Source organism: Neodiprion pinetum, chromosome 3 (assembly GCF_021155775.2).
Source record: "Neodiprion pinetum isolate iyNeoPine1 chromosome 3, iyNeoPine1.2, whole genome shotgun sequence".
NCBI classification, from domain to species: domain Eukaryota; kingdom Metazoa; phylum Arthropoda; class Insecta; order Hymenoptera; family Diprionidae; genus Neodiprion; species Neodiprion pinetum.
The window spans coordinates 8,790,903-8,806,803 of NC_060234.1; the positions used below are offsets into that span (position 1 = coordinate 8,790,903).

General features: G+C 35.5%; 1 protein-coding gene across 16 annotated transcripts in view; it reads left to right on the forward strand.

Annotated features, from left to right (window-relative positions):
* The window catches only part of raskol (Ras GTPase-activating protein raskol), a 232,647-nt gene extending 217,533 nt beyond the window's left edge, over nt 1-15,114 (forward strand). For 12 of the 16 annotated variants that reach the window (XM_046619079.2, XM_069134882.1, XM_046619072.2 and 9 more), the window contains 8 exons: nt 2,453-2,739; nt 4,169-4,501; nt 5,102-5,506; nt 5,775-5,941; nt 6,037-7,049; nt 8,165-8,699; nt 9,798-9,922; nt 11,677-15,114. In XM_046619079.2, the coding sequence (XP_046475035.1) occupies nt 2,453-2,739; nt 4,169-4,501; nt 5,102-5,506; nt 5,775-5,941; nt 6,037-7,049; nt 8,165-8,699; nt 9,798-9,922; nt 11,677-11,950 (3,139 nt within the window). In that variant the 3' untranslated portion in view covers nt 11,951-15,114. Of the gene's footprint in view, nt 1-2,452; nt 2,740-4,168; nt 4,502-5,101; nt 5,507-5,774; nt 5,942-6,036; nt 7,050-8,164; nt 8,700-9,797; nt 9,923-10,809; nt 10,846-11,593 lie in introns of all 16 variants that reach the window. The other 4 variants (XM_069134879.1, XM_069134880.1, XM_069134881.1 and 1 more) reach the window with 4 other exon arrangements.
* Nucleotides 15,115-15,901: the final 787 nt, after the last annotated feature.

A 15,901-nucleotide genomic window follows, 5' to 3' on the forward strand; every position in this document is an offset into this window, starting at 1 on the left:
CGTATATGCAGATATACTTGGCCACAATGACGCTGCGACGGCTAATTTTCTCGACGAGTCGGTTACGCCCAGGATGTCGGCACGTGGAGCGTTACTTGCGTACACGCAACTCGCACCTAGTTATTTTACGCTCTTGTCGCCGTTGTCGATACGCCAAATTTAATTTCTGGCGGAGAACACATTGATGTATGTGTGGTAGTATCGTAAGCGCGATATAAAGATTAGTTTTACAAAGAGTTTATTACAATATTAGATTTGAGGATGTTCTTGCGGTATGGTTCTAGCATTAAGAAAACGATAAAAATTTGACTGATTGTTCATTTTATCTGTATGAATGCGTGTGCAAAATTTGCAGTCGATGGACTTGACGGTTTGAAAGTTATTCAACATTTAAATTAACATGGGTTCTTATGGAGTAACAGCATATTTTTGCATTTGTGAATAAAATAAAAATAGAAGTAACATTCAGATTTTATCCAAAATTTTTGTGTGTATAAATCCAATACTAAAGAATATTAATAAAAAAAAAAAATGGGGGGTTACCGTAGCGGTTGTCGAATTATTTATTAAAAACGCAAGCGAAATGACCAAAACAGACTGCAGTTCGCGTTTCGTTTGTCAAAGTGAGAGAGAGAGGGCGATGCGCATAGGGATGTGCGTACGGCATTGAAGAGAGTGTGAGAGAAAGAGACGATGTACATGCTGAACATAGTTTCTCACCGCGTCGCAGCAGGGCCAACCGTAAAATAACGAAATATCGCAGTGACATATTATTTTGACTTCTAAAAAGTGATACAAGTGAAAATATGACTTTATTAACGATTAATAGTATATTTTATGCATTTTTAGCTATCATTTTATGCTTCATATGCATCAAATATGTCTCATATGGGCGACGGTTTTTTTTTACAGTTGGATTCAGATCAAATTAATGTCCAAAAGTTTTCAGTCAACCGTCACAAAATAGCAAAATTAACTATTAAAATAATATCTGGAGCCGAAGAAACATGTTCGGTAACATCATTGTATTCCTTTACAACATACAAGTGCCTATGGTGCGTATTTTATCTTCGTAAACCGAAAAATTTCATCTATTTCGAATTTCAGTTACTTTTGTCTAGGATTGTACACCAAGAGAAAACACGTATCCTAGTACCTCATATATTATAGTTGTTGTTGTAACTAATGCAGCTACGACCAAGGGTGGAAGAGTAGAAAATGAATACACAAACTGAACTTGATTCGATGCAGCGTAAGGCGGAGGCGTCAGGTCAACATAACCTCGAAATATTCAATTCTATTTTGTATAATATTTAATGTATTCCGCTTCACACATACTCGTACGTAGAGTACCGAAGTACTTTCCGAGAGGCATAAATTGCAAAAATCAATCTCAAATCTGCTTAGCATTTCCGTTTGCGTTTACAGCAGAAACTCTGATGTACAATTGGTTCCCGACATTGAGAAGAGCGTTCTTCTGTTAAATTACTAAAATCAGTAGATATGCAAGTTACACCCCGATAATGCAGAATTAGCCTGCAACGCCACCGCCGGCTGGCCGCGAAACAGGCGCAATCTTTGTAAACATAACATAACACGTACATAACATGAAAAATTGAGCCTGATTCGTGGTTGGCGGTAGCGCTGCGGGTTGATTCTGGATTGTCAACGTATCCGATATGTCCAAAAAATTGGCTGTCTCAGAATCACTGCGGACAAGTGTACTTTTTTGTATCGGGGCCCAGAATATATCGAAGGATGCCATCTACTGGCCGAATATCACTACAAACAATATAAGACGTTTCAATGGTGTTTTATGACAGGTTTTTGCACCCCAAAAAAACATCTTTGCGTTTTTGACGACTTCAAGTCATGTTCTATGTGGCGACATAATACCGTATTTGGGTCACATTTAACTATATGAAAATCTCATTTCTTAATATATATGTGTCATTCGGTATTAATTCAATGTAACGAAACAAAAATTGTATCACCTACAAGAAATTTCCTGTTTCTTTGTAGTCTTGTATTTTAGCCGAAACAATCAGGCGTTAATCCAATTTCGACGCCATATTGTTCTAACCACACCCCTACGTCCGCTACTTTAGAACTCATATTTTTATGTCTTCGGATCTCTTGAGATCAATTATAAGCATACGAATGTACAGACGATTCAGCGCAAGCTGTGAAGTTTTAGTTCTTGCGATTTCGGAATCTATACACCGCAAAAATTACGACGTAGGAGGACTTTTATGATTAAATATGGCCCGGTTGGAATAATCAATTTTGTACCATTAGATGTATTCTGCGCAACATCTTCATTCCCAATAGTACACACTGCATTTTTCATCTTCGTCCCTTTCTTAAGTTGTTACAGTTAATTTTATTCTACTATTTTGCGATGCATTTGAATTCCTCCGTTTAATTTGTTTCGAAATATTATCTGCTGCAGCCTCCGGAAGTCCGTGCATCCGGATGAGGGTCAAAAAAGACGTACGGATAATTCCCTGCAAATATGGCTCCTGGAAGTGAAGGGCATACCCTCGAAGAAACGATACTTTTGCGAAGTTTCACTTGATGCTGGCCTCTACGCACGGACCACTTCCAAACTTAAGGGTGAACTATGCTTCTGGGGTGCTTACTTCGATCTACCTCGTCTACCGGCCGTCAACAATATTTACGTCAATCTCTACAGAGAGGCTGACCGGAAGAAGAAGAAAGACAAAAACGTACTTATCGGTGAGCTGGACATTAGTTACCATCATTTTTTTAACACTAGGGAGTGAAGCATGCTTCCTTGGTAAAAAATGTTCTCTTAAGATCACAGATTTGAATGAAATCTATTTCAATTATTAAGATACGAAAAATAAATCAGACTTTCCTATTTTAAACAAGGCTTTGAACATTAAGTCATTTCGACACTCTTAAATGACAATAATATATCTATTGAATTATTTTCATTTACATAACATACAATTGTAATCTACCATAAATTTATTTTAAACTGATTGACCTTCGTCCCAGATGCGGTTGAAATATATTCGAGATTACAATGTTATGTTGTTTAGGTATAAATGGTGTTGTAGGAGATGTGGGTGACCAACACGACAAGTTGAAAATTTCGTTCAAATTTTTGAAATAGTGATGTTTTTCAAACATGTGTTGTTTAATATTGCGGAAAATATGTACGAAACTACTGGGTATATTGAATGTTTAATAAAATTACTGTCTACTGTAACATTTTGAGTTATATGTGACTGATCCAAACAATAACTCGTCTTTCATTTTTCTTATCATTATTTTTTTTAAGCAAAAATCTAGTGAAGTACACAGCTGTACCGATGTTTATAATTTTTTTGTATGTAATTACTATAAAAAACAATTACTATAAAAAAAACTAGAATATTTCAGAAAAAATCATAAATTCGTGATTTCAGTTTCCTATACAAAAATTTCTACCAGGAAAGTTTATGATATGTTTGCACCGGGGGCAAGAATGTGAGCTATGAACTTTGAGACACTCTAAAAACTTTTGACATTTGTTTTGAATTCCGAAACGTGATCGTTTGTTTAATTTTTTTTTTTCTTCTTATCTTACTCTTTACCGTGGTAAATGTAAATTCTTTCGTCGTAGCTTCAAGAATCAAATCAAGGGAATTTATATCACTGAATGATAAAAGTGAGTAGACTTGATCTTGAAGTTAAAGCTGTAGAGCTTATGATTTTGTAACAATTCAATCAAACAGTAAACTTGATTTATGGTACTTCGATATCTTAAATATTTCTATTATAGTTTAATCGCTAACCTGCGCACTTGTATATACATTTGTCACATTTAAATGTTTCCGCACAGTTCTTTTTTAATGATCGAAAATTGAAAACAGTGAATGAAGAAGTGAAGGTCGTTGACAAAAACAAAGTACCAGCTTTCTGGAACGTTAGTAAATTCACAAAGGTCTCGAATGACATTGAGAACATGCAGTCTTACCCAACGACCACCTGATGACTAGTTGAGAATGATAAATTTGATACATAAAAATAAACAAATTCAACAAAATACTGGTTTTAAAAACCAAAACAAGAAGCTGCTATTTTTTTTTTCATAATCTTTACTCTGGGTGATAAGAAACTGATATCTGAACTCTTCTATAATTAATATACTCTTCAGGATCGGTGACAATTCCTGTCAAGGATGTGACCTCTCGTTACGTCACGGAAAAGTGGTATCAAGTGATTGGTGACAAGGGTCAGCTGAAAGAATCACCAGCATTACGAGTCAAGTGTCGTTTTCAATCGGTCGATATTCTACCGGTCCATGTCTACCAGGACTTTTTGGAGTACTTGAAGAACGACTACAGATCGCTCTGCGAAGCTCTTGAGCCTGTGATTGGCGTTAAAGCAAAAGAGGATATAGCTACTGCTTTGGTAGCTGTCATGCAGCAGGAGAATAAGGCACCACAGTTTCTCGCCGATCTAGTCATGATGGATATCCATAGAATCGGTGAGTGTAAATTTAGTCAGGACATTTTTTAATGAATACGAAACAACTATACTGCATATAGTTGGAATGCTGATGTAATTCGTAGACCTTCAAAATATAACGCAGAAAGGTAAAGTATACGTAGAAAAATCAAAACTTAGAAAGCTGAAACTACAGAAAGCCAAAATCTCTAAAAGTTGTCCCAATGAATGAAAATAATGTATGTATATCGAGTCAAAGTCTGGAATTGTTGGAATTCTATTGTATTTATATTTTTGATTTCTACACTTTATCTTCCTACAGTTTGTTTTCTCCACATTTAGACCTTCTACCTATAATCATTTTGTATTATAACCCTTTAATTTTTCAATCTTCCTGCATTTTTACCCTCACATCGTGTAGATTTTGGTTCCATAACACTGAAAATCAAAATCATCAGATGCCAACTCACAATTCAAGTCATATACATGTTAAAAAAACAATTTTAGTATCATTAAAAGATTAAGGTTAAAGTGTTTTGATTTTTATTCTCAATGCCCTTTTTCTCAGTATAAAATCATTTCCTTATTATTCTATACGCACTTCTTAATTTACTTACCAAATTACTTTTTTGTGTTTCAGATGACGAAAGATTAACTTTCCGTGGTAATTCGCTAGCAACCAAAGCAATGGAAGCGTATCTGAAGTTGACAGGGGATGAGTACCTTCAGAAAACTCTTTGTGCTGCTGTACGAGGTGCAGCTGAAGGTGGAGACTGCGAGGTAGATCCTCTGAAGGTGGCTTCCGCTGCGGCGCTTAAAGCGCAACAGCACAATCTTCGAGTGGCGGTAGAAACTGCTTGGAACAAAATATTGGCCAGTCACACTCACTTCCCAGTCGAATTGAGAGAGTGCTTTAGAATATTCAGAGAACGTCTCAATGAGATGGGTCGCCTCGATATCGCTGACAATCTGATATCAGCCTCCATATTTCTCCGGTTCCTTTGTCCAGCCATTCTCAGTCCCTCTCTATTCAAAATCACCGATGGTGAGTTGATTTTGCTTTATTTTACTCTTTAATGCGTACAGTAAAATCAGTTGTGGTGAAGTTTCCTTTTTATTATTGTCTCCTGATTTGGGAGGTTAACTATTGTTACCTGAGTAACGAAAGACCTTTGACTCTCTGTAAAATGCAAAAGTTTATTTCTGAATTTGGAATGTGTTACTCGTATGCTTTGAATAACTATTTTATGAGCTTGAAAAGCTCGTACATTTCTGGCACTTGAATTAAATCATATCGTCTTGTATTTTTTCAGAACATCCAAACGAGAAGGCTGCTAGGAACTTGACATTGGTAGCAAAGACTTTGCAAACATTAGCAAATTTCACAAGGTTCCAAGGAAAAGAGAACTTTATGGAATTCATGAATGATTTCTTGGAGCGAGAGGCTTCAGCGATGAAAAATTTCTTGCAGTTGATAAGCGTGAGTTGATTACCTCTGTCGAATATGTCCCCCCTTCTCTTTTTACCAGTCAGTACGTCACACCAGCTTTTTTTTCTCTCTTACCATGATTTCAGAGCCCGTTACCAAAAGACGCCCCGTCAAATAATTCATTGGAATTCGAAGGCAACATAGACCTCGGCAAGCAATTATCCCTGCTGCATTCGCTGTTGAGGGAGAGCGGATCAGCAATAAGTGCTCTGCCTCAGCTGGGTGGAATCCTCGACAAGATATCGCTGGCCCTCGAGCAGCCAGGGCCAAGTTCTTCAGTGCCAACGACTCCGCGATACCCAAATCTGCAGAACAACATTTTCCGGTACAATGATCCAACGATTGCAAACAGCAACACAAACCTGTCTATATCGGCGACGTCCACCATTAGTAATCACAGCACTCTGAATGGTACCTCCAGAGATGGCAGCGAAGTAATGCAATCGAACACCCTTGGCCACAACAGCTCTCGCAGTCCGAATGTTGTGCGTGCAGCGACACTGCCCAGAAACGCTTATCTGCCTGGTAATGGTAAACTCCAGCTGCAGATAAGTGGTGACGATTATCCATTGGAATCAACAGCCTTTGTCTCTCGATCCCCAACCCCGATGGCCAGGCAACACAGGCACTTGACCTCGAACAGGAGCGGACCAGGTTACAGACTGACGGCTAGCACCAGCCTGGCAAATGTTAACCATTGCCAAAATAATCCGACGAGTCCGATGAGGTCGGAGAGCCATTCGAATCTCAAAGATTCTAACTACAATATCAACACGCATGGTAACGTTAGTAATAACGGATCCATCGGGCAGCACCATCGGCACAATATAGCCAGGCTCCAGAGTCTGGATATCAACGATCAGGACAATTATAATCATAATTACAATGTATCGAGGTCGGGGAGCAGGACACACTGTCATAAGGAAGAGAACGCCAATCAGGCACAGAACTACAACAACATATCGAAGACCACGATTAACGCTAATGTTAATCCTCACGTCACACTGTCCATCAATCAGCCGAACAACAACTATTCGAAAACCTCAAGCCTTACAGTCCCGACTAACGGAAATCTTGACGAGCTTTCGGACCTTCTCAGGTATTTTATACGTTTCTTTTGATTATATTTTTTATTTCGCTGCTTACAAATGTCATTTTGTCTCCTCGCACGTGAAACTGTTGCTGACTTGATAATGAAAATTTGGATTGCTAATCACATATCCTTTATACATGATCACTAACAGTTTCGGATGAATCAGACCGGTTGTCTCAACTAAAAGTCAGGAAAAGAGAAAAATCCATTTTAAAAATCTCCAGAAGTGGTATTTGCGTCAATGGTTGGAAACACAAATGAACCATCATCCGTACTACGCAATACAAACGAATTTGTGTCATTTCGAAAAAAAGTAGCTAAGGTATAATATTGTAAGAAAAAGTTTTATGATTAAAATCCGATTCTAATGTTTTTCGGTTCATATTTTTCACACATAGATCTCCAAAGATCGCTTGAAAGAAATTTTAAGAATTATAGTAGCCTGTAGAGTGGATAAAAATCGATTACTATAAATACAGTTCAGCAGTAGTTCATCACAATTATATTTGCGCGTCTTAACTATACTTTAAAGTAAGATTCCTTGCATGTATTCGAGACAATTCTTGGAAATTCAGTTAGCGAGCATAATGAGCCCAAAAATCATTCAGATTGGTTTGAGAACACCAAAGTTCGTTCATTTTCAAGTTTCTGTAATTAAGAAACCATTTCTCAAATTGTTGACATTGTAGCTTGTGTTATTCAAATGTTCTTATAATTATTCCAATTACATAGTTGGGATGTCACTTTATTTGTCTTCACCATCATCCACGCAACTAACATAGCTGGAGATTTTTCAAAAATTCTACTAATTTATTTATTTATTTCAACGTCAATGGGACAAGCCCAAATGCGAAATAATTTGGAATAATTCTTCCATGTACGCAAGATAGCAGAAAAGTAGATTAAAAAAATGAAAATTAAATGATAACAAAATTATGTGTTGCATGTCTACGTAAATGGATTGATAAGTTTCCTCCTCTTTTCCCAAGTTTTGATTCAGCCGATTCCCCTCAATTCTAAATTTCATTCTCTGTTTACCGCATGACACGCACGTCCTTTCCTGTAACTATGGAGCATCTTGTGTTCGGATTTCACTCCTACTAACGTAATTTCTCATACAGGTACGCCGATGACGAAGTATCAGAGTCAAAGTCTCAGAAGGGATCGCAAATCTCTATCTCACAGTTGAGTAATGTCGCATCGTCAGGATACCAGAGTTTTGCTGCTTACAGTCAAAGTTCGAGTCCCGTTGATCTGAGCAACAATGCCAATGCTCATATACTGAATGCTGCACCACTGGCTTTCGCGAATCCAGTTTATCACATGGAAGCGACGCATGGGAGGAACGAAAGGAGAGGAAGTACCAGTTCGGAGGAACGGGACGGAGGGGGTGGAGTCGAGGGAGTTCGAGGTGTCGACCTCAGCCCATCTCCGCCGCCACAACCGATACGAAATGTTGCAAGGAATGGCCAATCACAATGGCGCTACGCCGCTGTTGCGCATCGAACGGGCTCTGACCAGCCGCAAGGTGTCTGCTGCCCCAAATTGAGACGGCGGTTATCCCTAGACTCAACTAGAGACTTGTCCGATACCAGCGAAGAAGAGAGCTGTGCTACCAGGCGAAGCAAATCCCGAAGCCACAAGAGTATTGATCAGGTAAATTTCGATATCAATTTGTAGAAGTAATTTGTTTCTCCAAACTTTTGTTCTTTTGGACTAATGATTGGTTTATTTTTTTACTGTAACTCCTAGTGGTATTCGATTAATTTGTAGTTGAGCTGGAATACTTGTATTAATTTGTGAATCAGATTGATGGAAGTGTCTTACGTATCTGAAGGATTTCGTACAGTTTTCTCATAAATGATGATCATTATTTGATATATTTGACGAAGGTAGACTGTTTCCATGTTGCTATTGATAAAGCTTATGGCGAAATTTAGGCGTCGTTTAAAATGATTTGGGACAAAATCCAGTATTTGAAAGCTATTCTAGTCTACTAGGTACATATTTCGTTTTCACTGCTGAAATACAGTGTAAATAACATTAAAAAAAAAAAAAAAAAACCAACATAGATTCAAAGCTCGAAAAACATTAAAGTTTTATCAATAATCATCTTCAAATGTAATTAACCAGGGAGTGAAAGCATGGTTTTTATTTTAACGCCAACTTTTTGTGAAATGAATATCACACATTATTTCAGAATTGATGGTTTTGATTCAAAATATTGCATACAAGGTAACGGTCTATTTTTTCACTTGCGTTTGCAGATCTCGAATTATTATTTCTGTAAATAATCAATTCATTGTTTGAGTTGATTGAATAAAAGTTTCAATAAAGGATATTAAATTTATACATAATGATATCATTTCAGAAAATTATCAACAGTGATGCATTTTTAGTCACTTGAAAATACTCTTTATTTGTGGCTATCAATTTTCAGCAGTCGGGGTGTAAAATGTCAACTGTGCATCCGTTCCAGCAGAGTTAATAGTTAAGATATCTACCAATATCCATCAACAAATTTGTGGTTACATTTTGAAAATTAAATCCAAACGAGTCAAGATCGTTATTCTATTTCTCTCTAAATCAGTATTCACTATCAAATCACCAACTTGTCAATCATTTGTCCTTTGTAATTAACATACGGAACATATTTATCCAACGACATTACCTGGACAGATTCATTAGTATAAAATATTACATGTGGAAGCTACCTTTCGTAACTAACAAGCTCCGTCAATTATTAATTTCCAGTACGAGGTGGAAATCGAAAGGCTGCAAAGCAGCGTAGACAGACTGAGAGCTCGTTTAGGAACTCCTGAAGACGCAGATGTAGACAGCACGGTGCCTGATTCCAAGATGAAGAGCATTATCTCAAGGTACTTTGCTGCCGCAATAAGCCCTTTACTTTGCTCGAGCGTAATTTTTCCTCCCGTTTCTTTACCCATCGCCCTTCAGCTTCCGATGATTGTACGTCTTCTGTCGGTGTCTCTGAAATTAGTTTTTTCTCTCACATTACGAGTGATCTCCACAATGTTGGCGTTCAAGTGAAGATCGGGTCTGCCGTCTGGTCAAGAAAATGTCAAGACTAACAAATTTGCAATTACTTGGCATTGCTTTGACCAAAACGATGCCGAACGTCGGGAAAAATAGATGTTAACTGACTTTAGTAATGAACGTTAGTATCGAAATTGTTCGACTCAAGAAGCTGGCTAATTATGTCTAATTCAAATCAAAAACCTGCTGTAACGCAGGTGAGGAAGCATTCTTTTTTAGCAAAATCTTCCACAATAGTACCGATTTCACCATGTGAAGGTTTTTCGGTAACACCCAAAGAAATCATATGGGAATGAAATTAACTGTATTTTATAAGAATTGGATGAACCGAATGTTTTGCGCATGAAAAGATGATACAATAATGCGATTCTTCGGTATTGTTTATATTTAACTAAATTTCCTTCTATTACAACTTTCAAACGGATAATTCGTTACTTTTTTATTCGTAGTCACTTTTTTTGATCAGACAGTAAACCTAATACCATCTCCACTTCAGAACTTTAGTCAGCATACAATGTATCGATTTTTCGACAATCATATATTTTTGGATTGTCTTCACTTCAGGGGATTCAATAGTGAAATTTATGTCGACTATACAAATCGTCAGTCGCATATCTGTAACACCGTCATATTCCTATACTTTCACTCTATGAAATTAATCTTATAAATATATTTAATTCATTGTGTGTTCCTGTGCATTTTATCCGCTGCATTTGGTATACTCTGGCTTGATCTGGATCTTGGTGTAAGAGTTATCTATATTCCTAAGCTTCTTACATTTCACGTACATCACAATCACTACAGGCTTTGATACTCACTCTCCACCATATCAATCGTCACTCGCCAATTCACCACATTATTCTTTTTCAAAATATATCTATTTCTCGTATCATTCTTCTGATACACACGGATGACTGACGTCACGGATATGTCCGAATACTCTGATAGTTCCAATTTGGACGAATTATTCTTACATGTAATGCATCGACACCGATTCACCATGACGATTTCTGTTCAGTTTGCATAAGATTGCATGTCCGTTCATTCAACAGTCACAACAATGTAGAGGAAAGTAGCTTAATACAGAGAGGCGTTTTCTTCCATAACTTCAAAAATACAGATTACTCAAATTGCAAGTTGTATTTCAGATATGTCAGAAGTATTGCGTAAAGATATCAATCCAAGGGTGTAAAAATTTTCTCCAAACATATTATACGCCTTTCCTTTGCCATCGTACAAGAAACAACGAAGAATTGTACGAAATATGAAATTGTAAATCATAATTTGTCGAGACTAACTGATACAGTTACATTTAAGTCGTGATAAATTTTCATGATTCCCAATCGCACTGTGTGAATTTGAATTGAAATCCCATTAAAAAGGCTGGTCGACATATGAAACAAAATTTTTTTGTACTACCATAAGTTGCTTCTTCTGTTCTCAGCATTCTTGATTATTAAAACCTGTCTTTTTTTCAACACGAATATTTGCAGGTGTCTTAAGTTGCTTTGGATCTGGTTGATAACTTTAAACGTGATATTGAGTCTCACCGGAAAATTCTTCTTTTCGTTTGAAGGTTGATCACTGTGGAGGAGGAACTTCGACGAGAACAGCAAAAAATGTCAGCAAAATTATCGTTCAAACAGCGCGTGATTGACGCGCAAGAACAACAGATCGCTGCACTGGATGCAGCCAATTCTCGCCTCATAACGTCGAACACCAGATTGTTAACTGCGCTTAGTACTCTAAATCAACGATACAACGCCACTCCCCAGACCACAAATGAGGCAACGGCTCTACTTCAAAACATTGCTGATATTGCTAGCGAACTGAAGAGTTCATCGTGTTAAATGGCTAAATCAGATAATGTCTTGTTAACATTGAGCACCGAATTGCATATTGTATACAAATTAGGTTGAGTTGTAATTGAGTATATAAAATAATAATTCTGTGGTTAATAATTAAATCTGGTGAGAAAAATGTCAGTTTTCTTTTCTACCGTTGCAAAGTTTCACCCCTAACTATGAATATCGTAGCGGTTCCATTTTTTTAGTGATTTTGAAGGTTTTTTCTTTCAACTCCTTTTTTTTTTTTATTTGTTATTTCATATTATTTTTTGTATTATGATTTTTGATCGTAGGTTTTGTTTTTCAAACTATGTAAACGTTTGACACAATATAATTAGTACTTGCGTCATTGACCTTCACGAGGAGCGAAGTAGAGGCTATTTAGACATTAGACATTGAAAATAGAGATAAATATTTGATATAGAAAAACGATATTTGGCAAATTATTGTAAGTAGCGTTGTTTAGTTTATTTATATTCATAAATATACACATAAATACACATAATATATGTATATAATACATATTTATTATGTATATGTATTAGGGTGTCCCTAAGAAAAAAAACTGAGACAATGAGGGTTGTATTTCAAGTTGAAAACAAAATTTTCACCCAGTAAACAAATTTTCTGTTTGCACGTTGCAATTGTTTACGAAAAAATTATAAACAATTTTGAGTTGAAATTTGTTTTCTACGTAACAATTCAAGATCAAATCTATTCATAGTAATAATTTTGTGACTTAAATAATATGTTCGTAATTTTTTTTTTACAAACAATTAGAACTGTGCAATAAGAAAATTTGATTGTTGCATGAAAATTTTGTTTCTAATTTGAAGTACAATCTTCATAGTCTCAAAGTTTTCTTCTTCCACAATTTTTTTCGTATCAATTTCAAAGCATTTAAGCCCCTGCGAGCATCAAAATTCAAAAACAACCCGATTAACCCGTTGTTGCACGGTGGTACATACGTATCTAATACCTATGTTCCATGACTCTGACTCCAGATTCGTGACCAGCGAACCCGAGAACCTCCGAAACGTCCCTTAAACATAAAAAATATGGTTTACAAAAAGGTGTGAAACAAAGCGCGAAGGACCATCCTGATACATACATAGACATATATACACATATATAAAAATAATGACGACCTTGTAATATTATAAACTGATCATCGGATCATTGTAATGAAGATCGAATCAGCCTCTGCTATGTGTAAAAAAATCAATTCAAACAACGAGCATTTCGAGTTATTTTGCATGAAAGATCAAAAAACGCACTCCGATATAGCATGATACATTAAATTGACTAACGCAATTCTATTTCTGAGACAGTACGAATGACAGAAAAAGGGACAAAAAACAGCGTTCAGATTGCCAGAGGTAGTAATACACAGTTACAGTACCTACATAGGTATAATATACGCATAAGTAATTGATTATCCATAGTAAAGATTCACATCATTGAGTAAAATTGGATAGAAACAAGTCAAAGATAATGAAATAGTAATTGACTCTTTGATGAAACATCATTTGTGACTTTGACGTATATTGTATAAGTACATAAATTTTGCACGATTCGAAAGCTGACGTAGTCATAGTTAATTCACGGTTTTATATTCTATAATAGTTATTACTATTATTATCATTATTGTTATTATTATTCGGAGTATTATCTATAATTTGTGACACTGTATTGTGTGAGTGTGTATAATTATAATTATGACTACTTTCATGTCTACAACAATTTCAAGCGTGGTTCTATTGTAAGGTGACCAGACAGGTTGAAACACATTGAAAATATTCTATTGTGTAAATAACCCTAGTTGGTAGTTCAAAAGTTGGATTTTTTTTGTGTCTGGTTACATGTAATAATAGAATGAAGATACGAGTTACGTGTCGGGGATTCATTCTGTTCGTATATTACAAATCACATAAGTTTCTTAACGCAGTCTTATGTGAATTGAAATACGAAGTACGAAGAATGAGACCTAGCTTTCACGTATTACGAAACGCAATTGAATAATTTGGTTTGCTTAGATCTGTTGTAAAACTTGAAACCCAGTAAAAATAATTGTAATTTATGAACTTGTGAAATGATGATATTTGTCTTCTAGGGGGCATGATTATCGCAATGGCAAATAAATTTGAAGCAGTAATAGGTCACATCTCATCCATGCTTCGAAACTTCGGGTTTAAAACTTATTACTCCATTATGCCGCAAGCATTGTCAAAAAAGCTTATCGAATGTACTAAAACCTTATATGTATGCGCTTGCATAAACTGTGCTTTCAGTATATTCGATCTTGTAGATCACTCAAGTATTTCATTTTCGTACGTATAATTGCTTTTGCAGTCTCCTAGTGAAGTTTCATCATCTTGATGAAAAAAAAATATTTTGTAAATTTCCCCAAACAAGGTTATTTATTTTGTAGTTTTTACCAAAGATGAAAGAGCTCGTATTGTATAAAATTTCTCTCATTATGTATAGATATTAGTTTCTTTGTATCTAATAATTGCTGTAGTATTTATAGATTATTACTATTATGATTATTATATTCTTTATGTCCAATATACAAATAATTATTTAATTGTTTTACTTTAACAGCCATCCCTTGTTATATTATATAATTATCATTATTTTAATTATATCAACTATAACGAGATCATTGTACCTACAACGTGCGTAACAGAGTTATGATTTTGCTTGTTCCGTTGAAAGTATTATATTTTTCTTCTCTATTAGTACAACATTATCTTTATTAATCTAATAAATACGTCGCGATGATTTTCGAGAGTTGTTCTATTTTTATTTATATTTATTTAGTCTTACTTTTTTCCAGTTATGTACGTTGAGATGGGGTACAGTTTTGTTTTCTTCTACTGTTTACAATTTATTCACAACTCGTTATTTTCTACTTTGCGTTCGTGTAAAATCATTATACTCTCCAGTCAACATTGATAATCGTAAAATTAATATATAAACACTGTTTACTAAATGTAACGAATGTAATAGCGAATGATTATTTAATATAAATGATTTTCAAGTATGTATAATAATAAGTTTGCATACTATCTGTAATAGTATAATATAGATCTTCACTTAGATTTACGGATACAGCAATCATGGATATTATGAACAAATAAACAAGATTATAGTCACCCCGATTATTACCTGCTATAATAAAATTCACCCTGATCCCGCAGATTTTCGGCCTCAAGGGTAAGAAACGTGAAAGCTAGAAAATAATGAAACAAACACTCAAGCGGTACAATTGAAGTTGATCAAAATGAGAAACGAAAATACCAATTGTTGGACGGTCTCCCTATTCAAAGTGTTGACCAATTTGGATGGGTACAAATCACAACAATAGTAAATCAAAAACTGCAATAGAATGAATAAATATTGTTCCCTTTACAATTATGTACTGTCATTTTCGATAAATAACCATCCAAATTGTTATCCCTAGAGAATCCACAGCTGAAAAATTTTCTTGCATACTAATTATCTTTATTTCATCTCTCAGTTAATTTGTTATCATCAAATCGCAAAAAATAAGGCGTTTGTATATTATTTACAAAAAATTGACAAATTTTGGAAATAGCTAAAATCAATTTATCGTCGTAAACTCAGATATCGACGTAATTTCGTGAGACAAAACGATATGGCACATGCTCAAAAATGGAATATTGTAGTGTTACGTCCGGCGCAGAGTGGTCAAAAAGCCCGAATTCCTGGTCAAAACTAATAACTCAAATATTTCTCAGTGAAAATTGCTAGTATTACTATGCCTATAGTTTTTTGGCTGGCTGATTTTGAAAATGAATGCAAAAATGCGAAATTCAAAATGGCGGACCCGAAACGGCGGATATTTTTTACAAAAAATGGTACGAATTTTTAGAAATTCATACTACGAATGTTTTTTGGGTCGCTGATTTCGAAAAAAAAACAAAAATG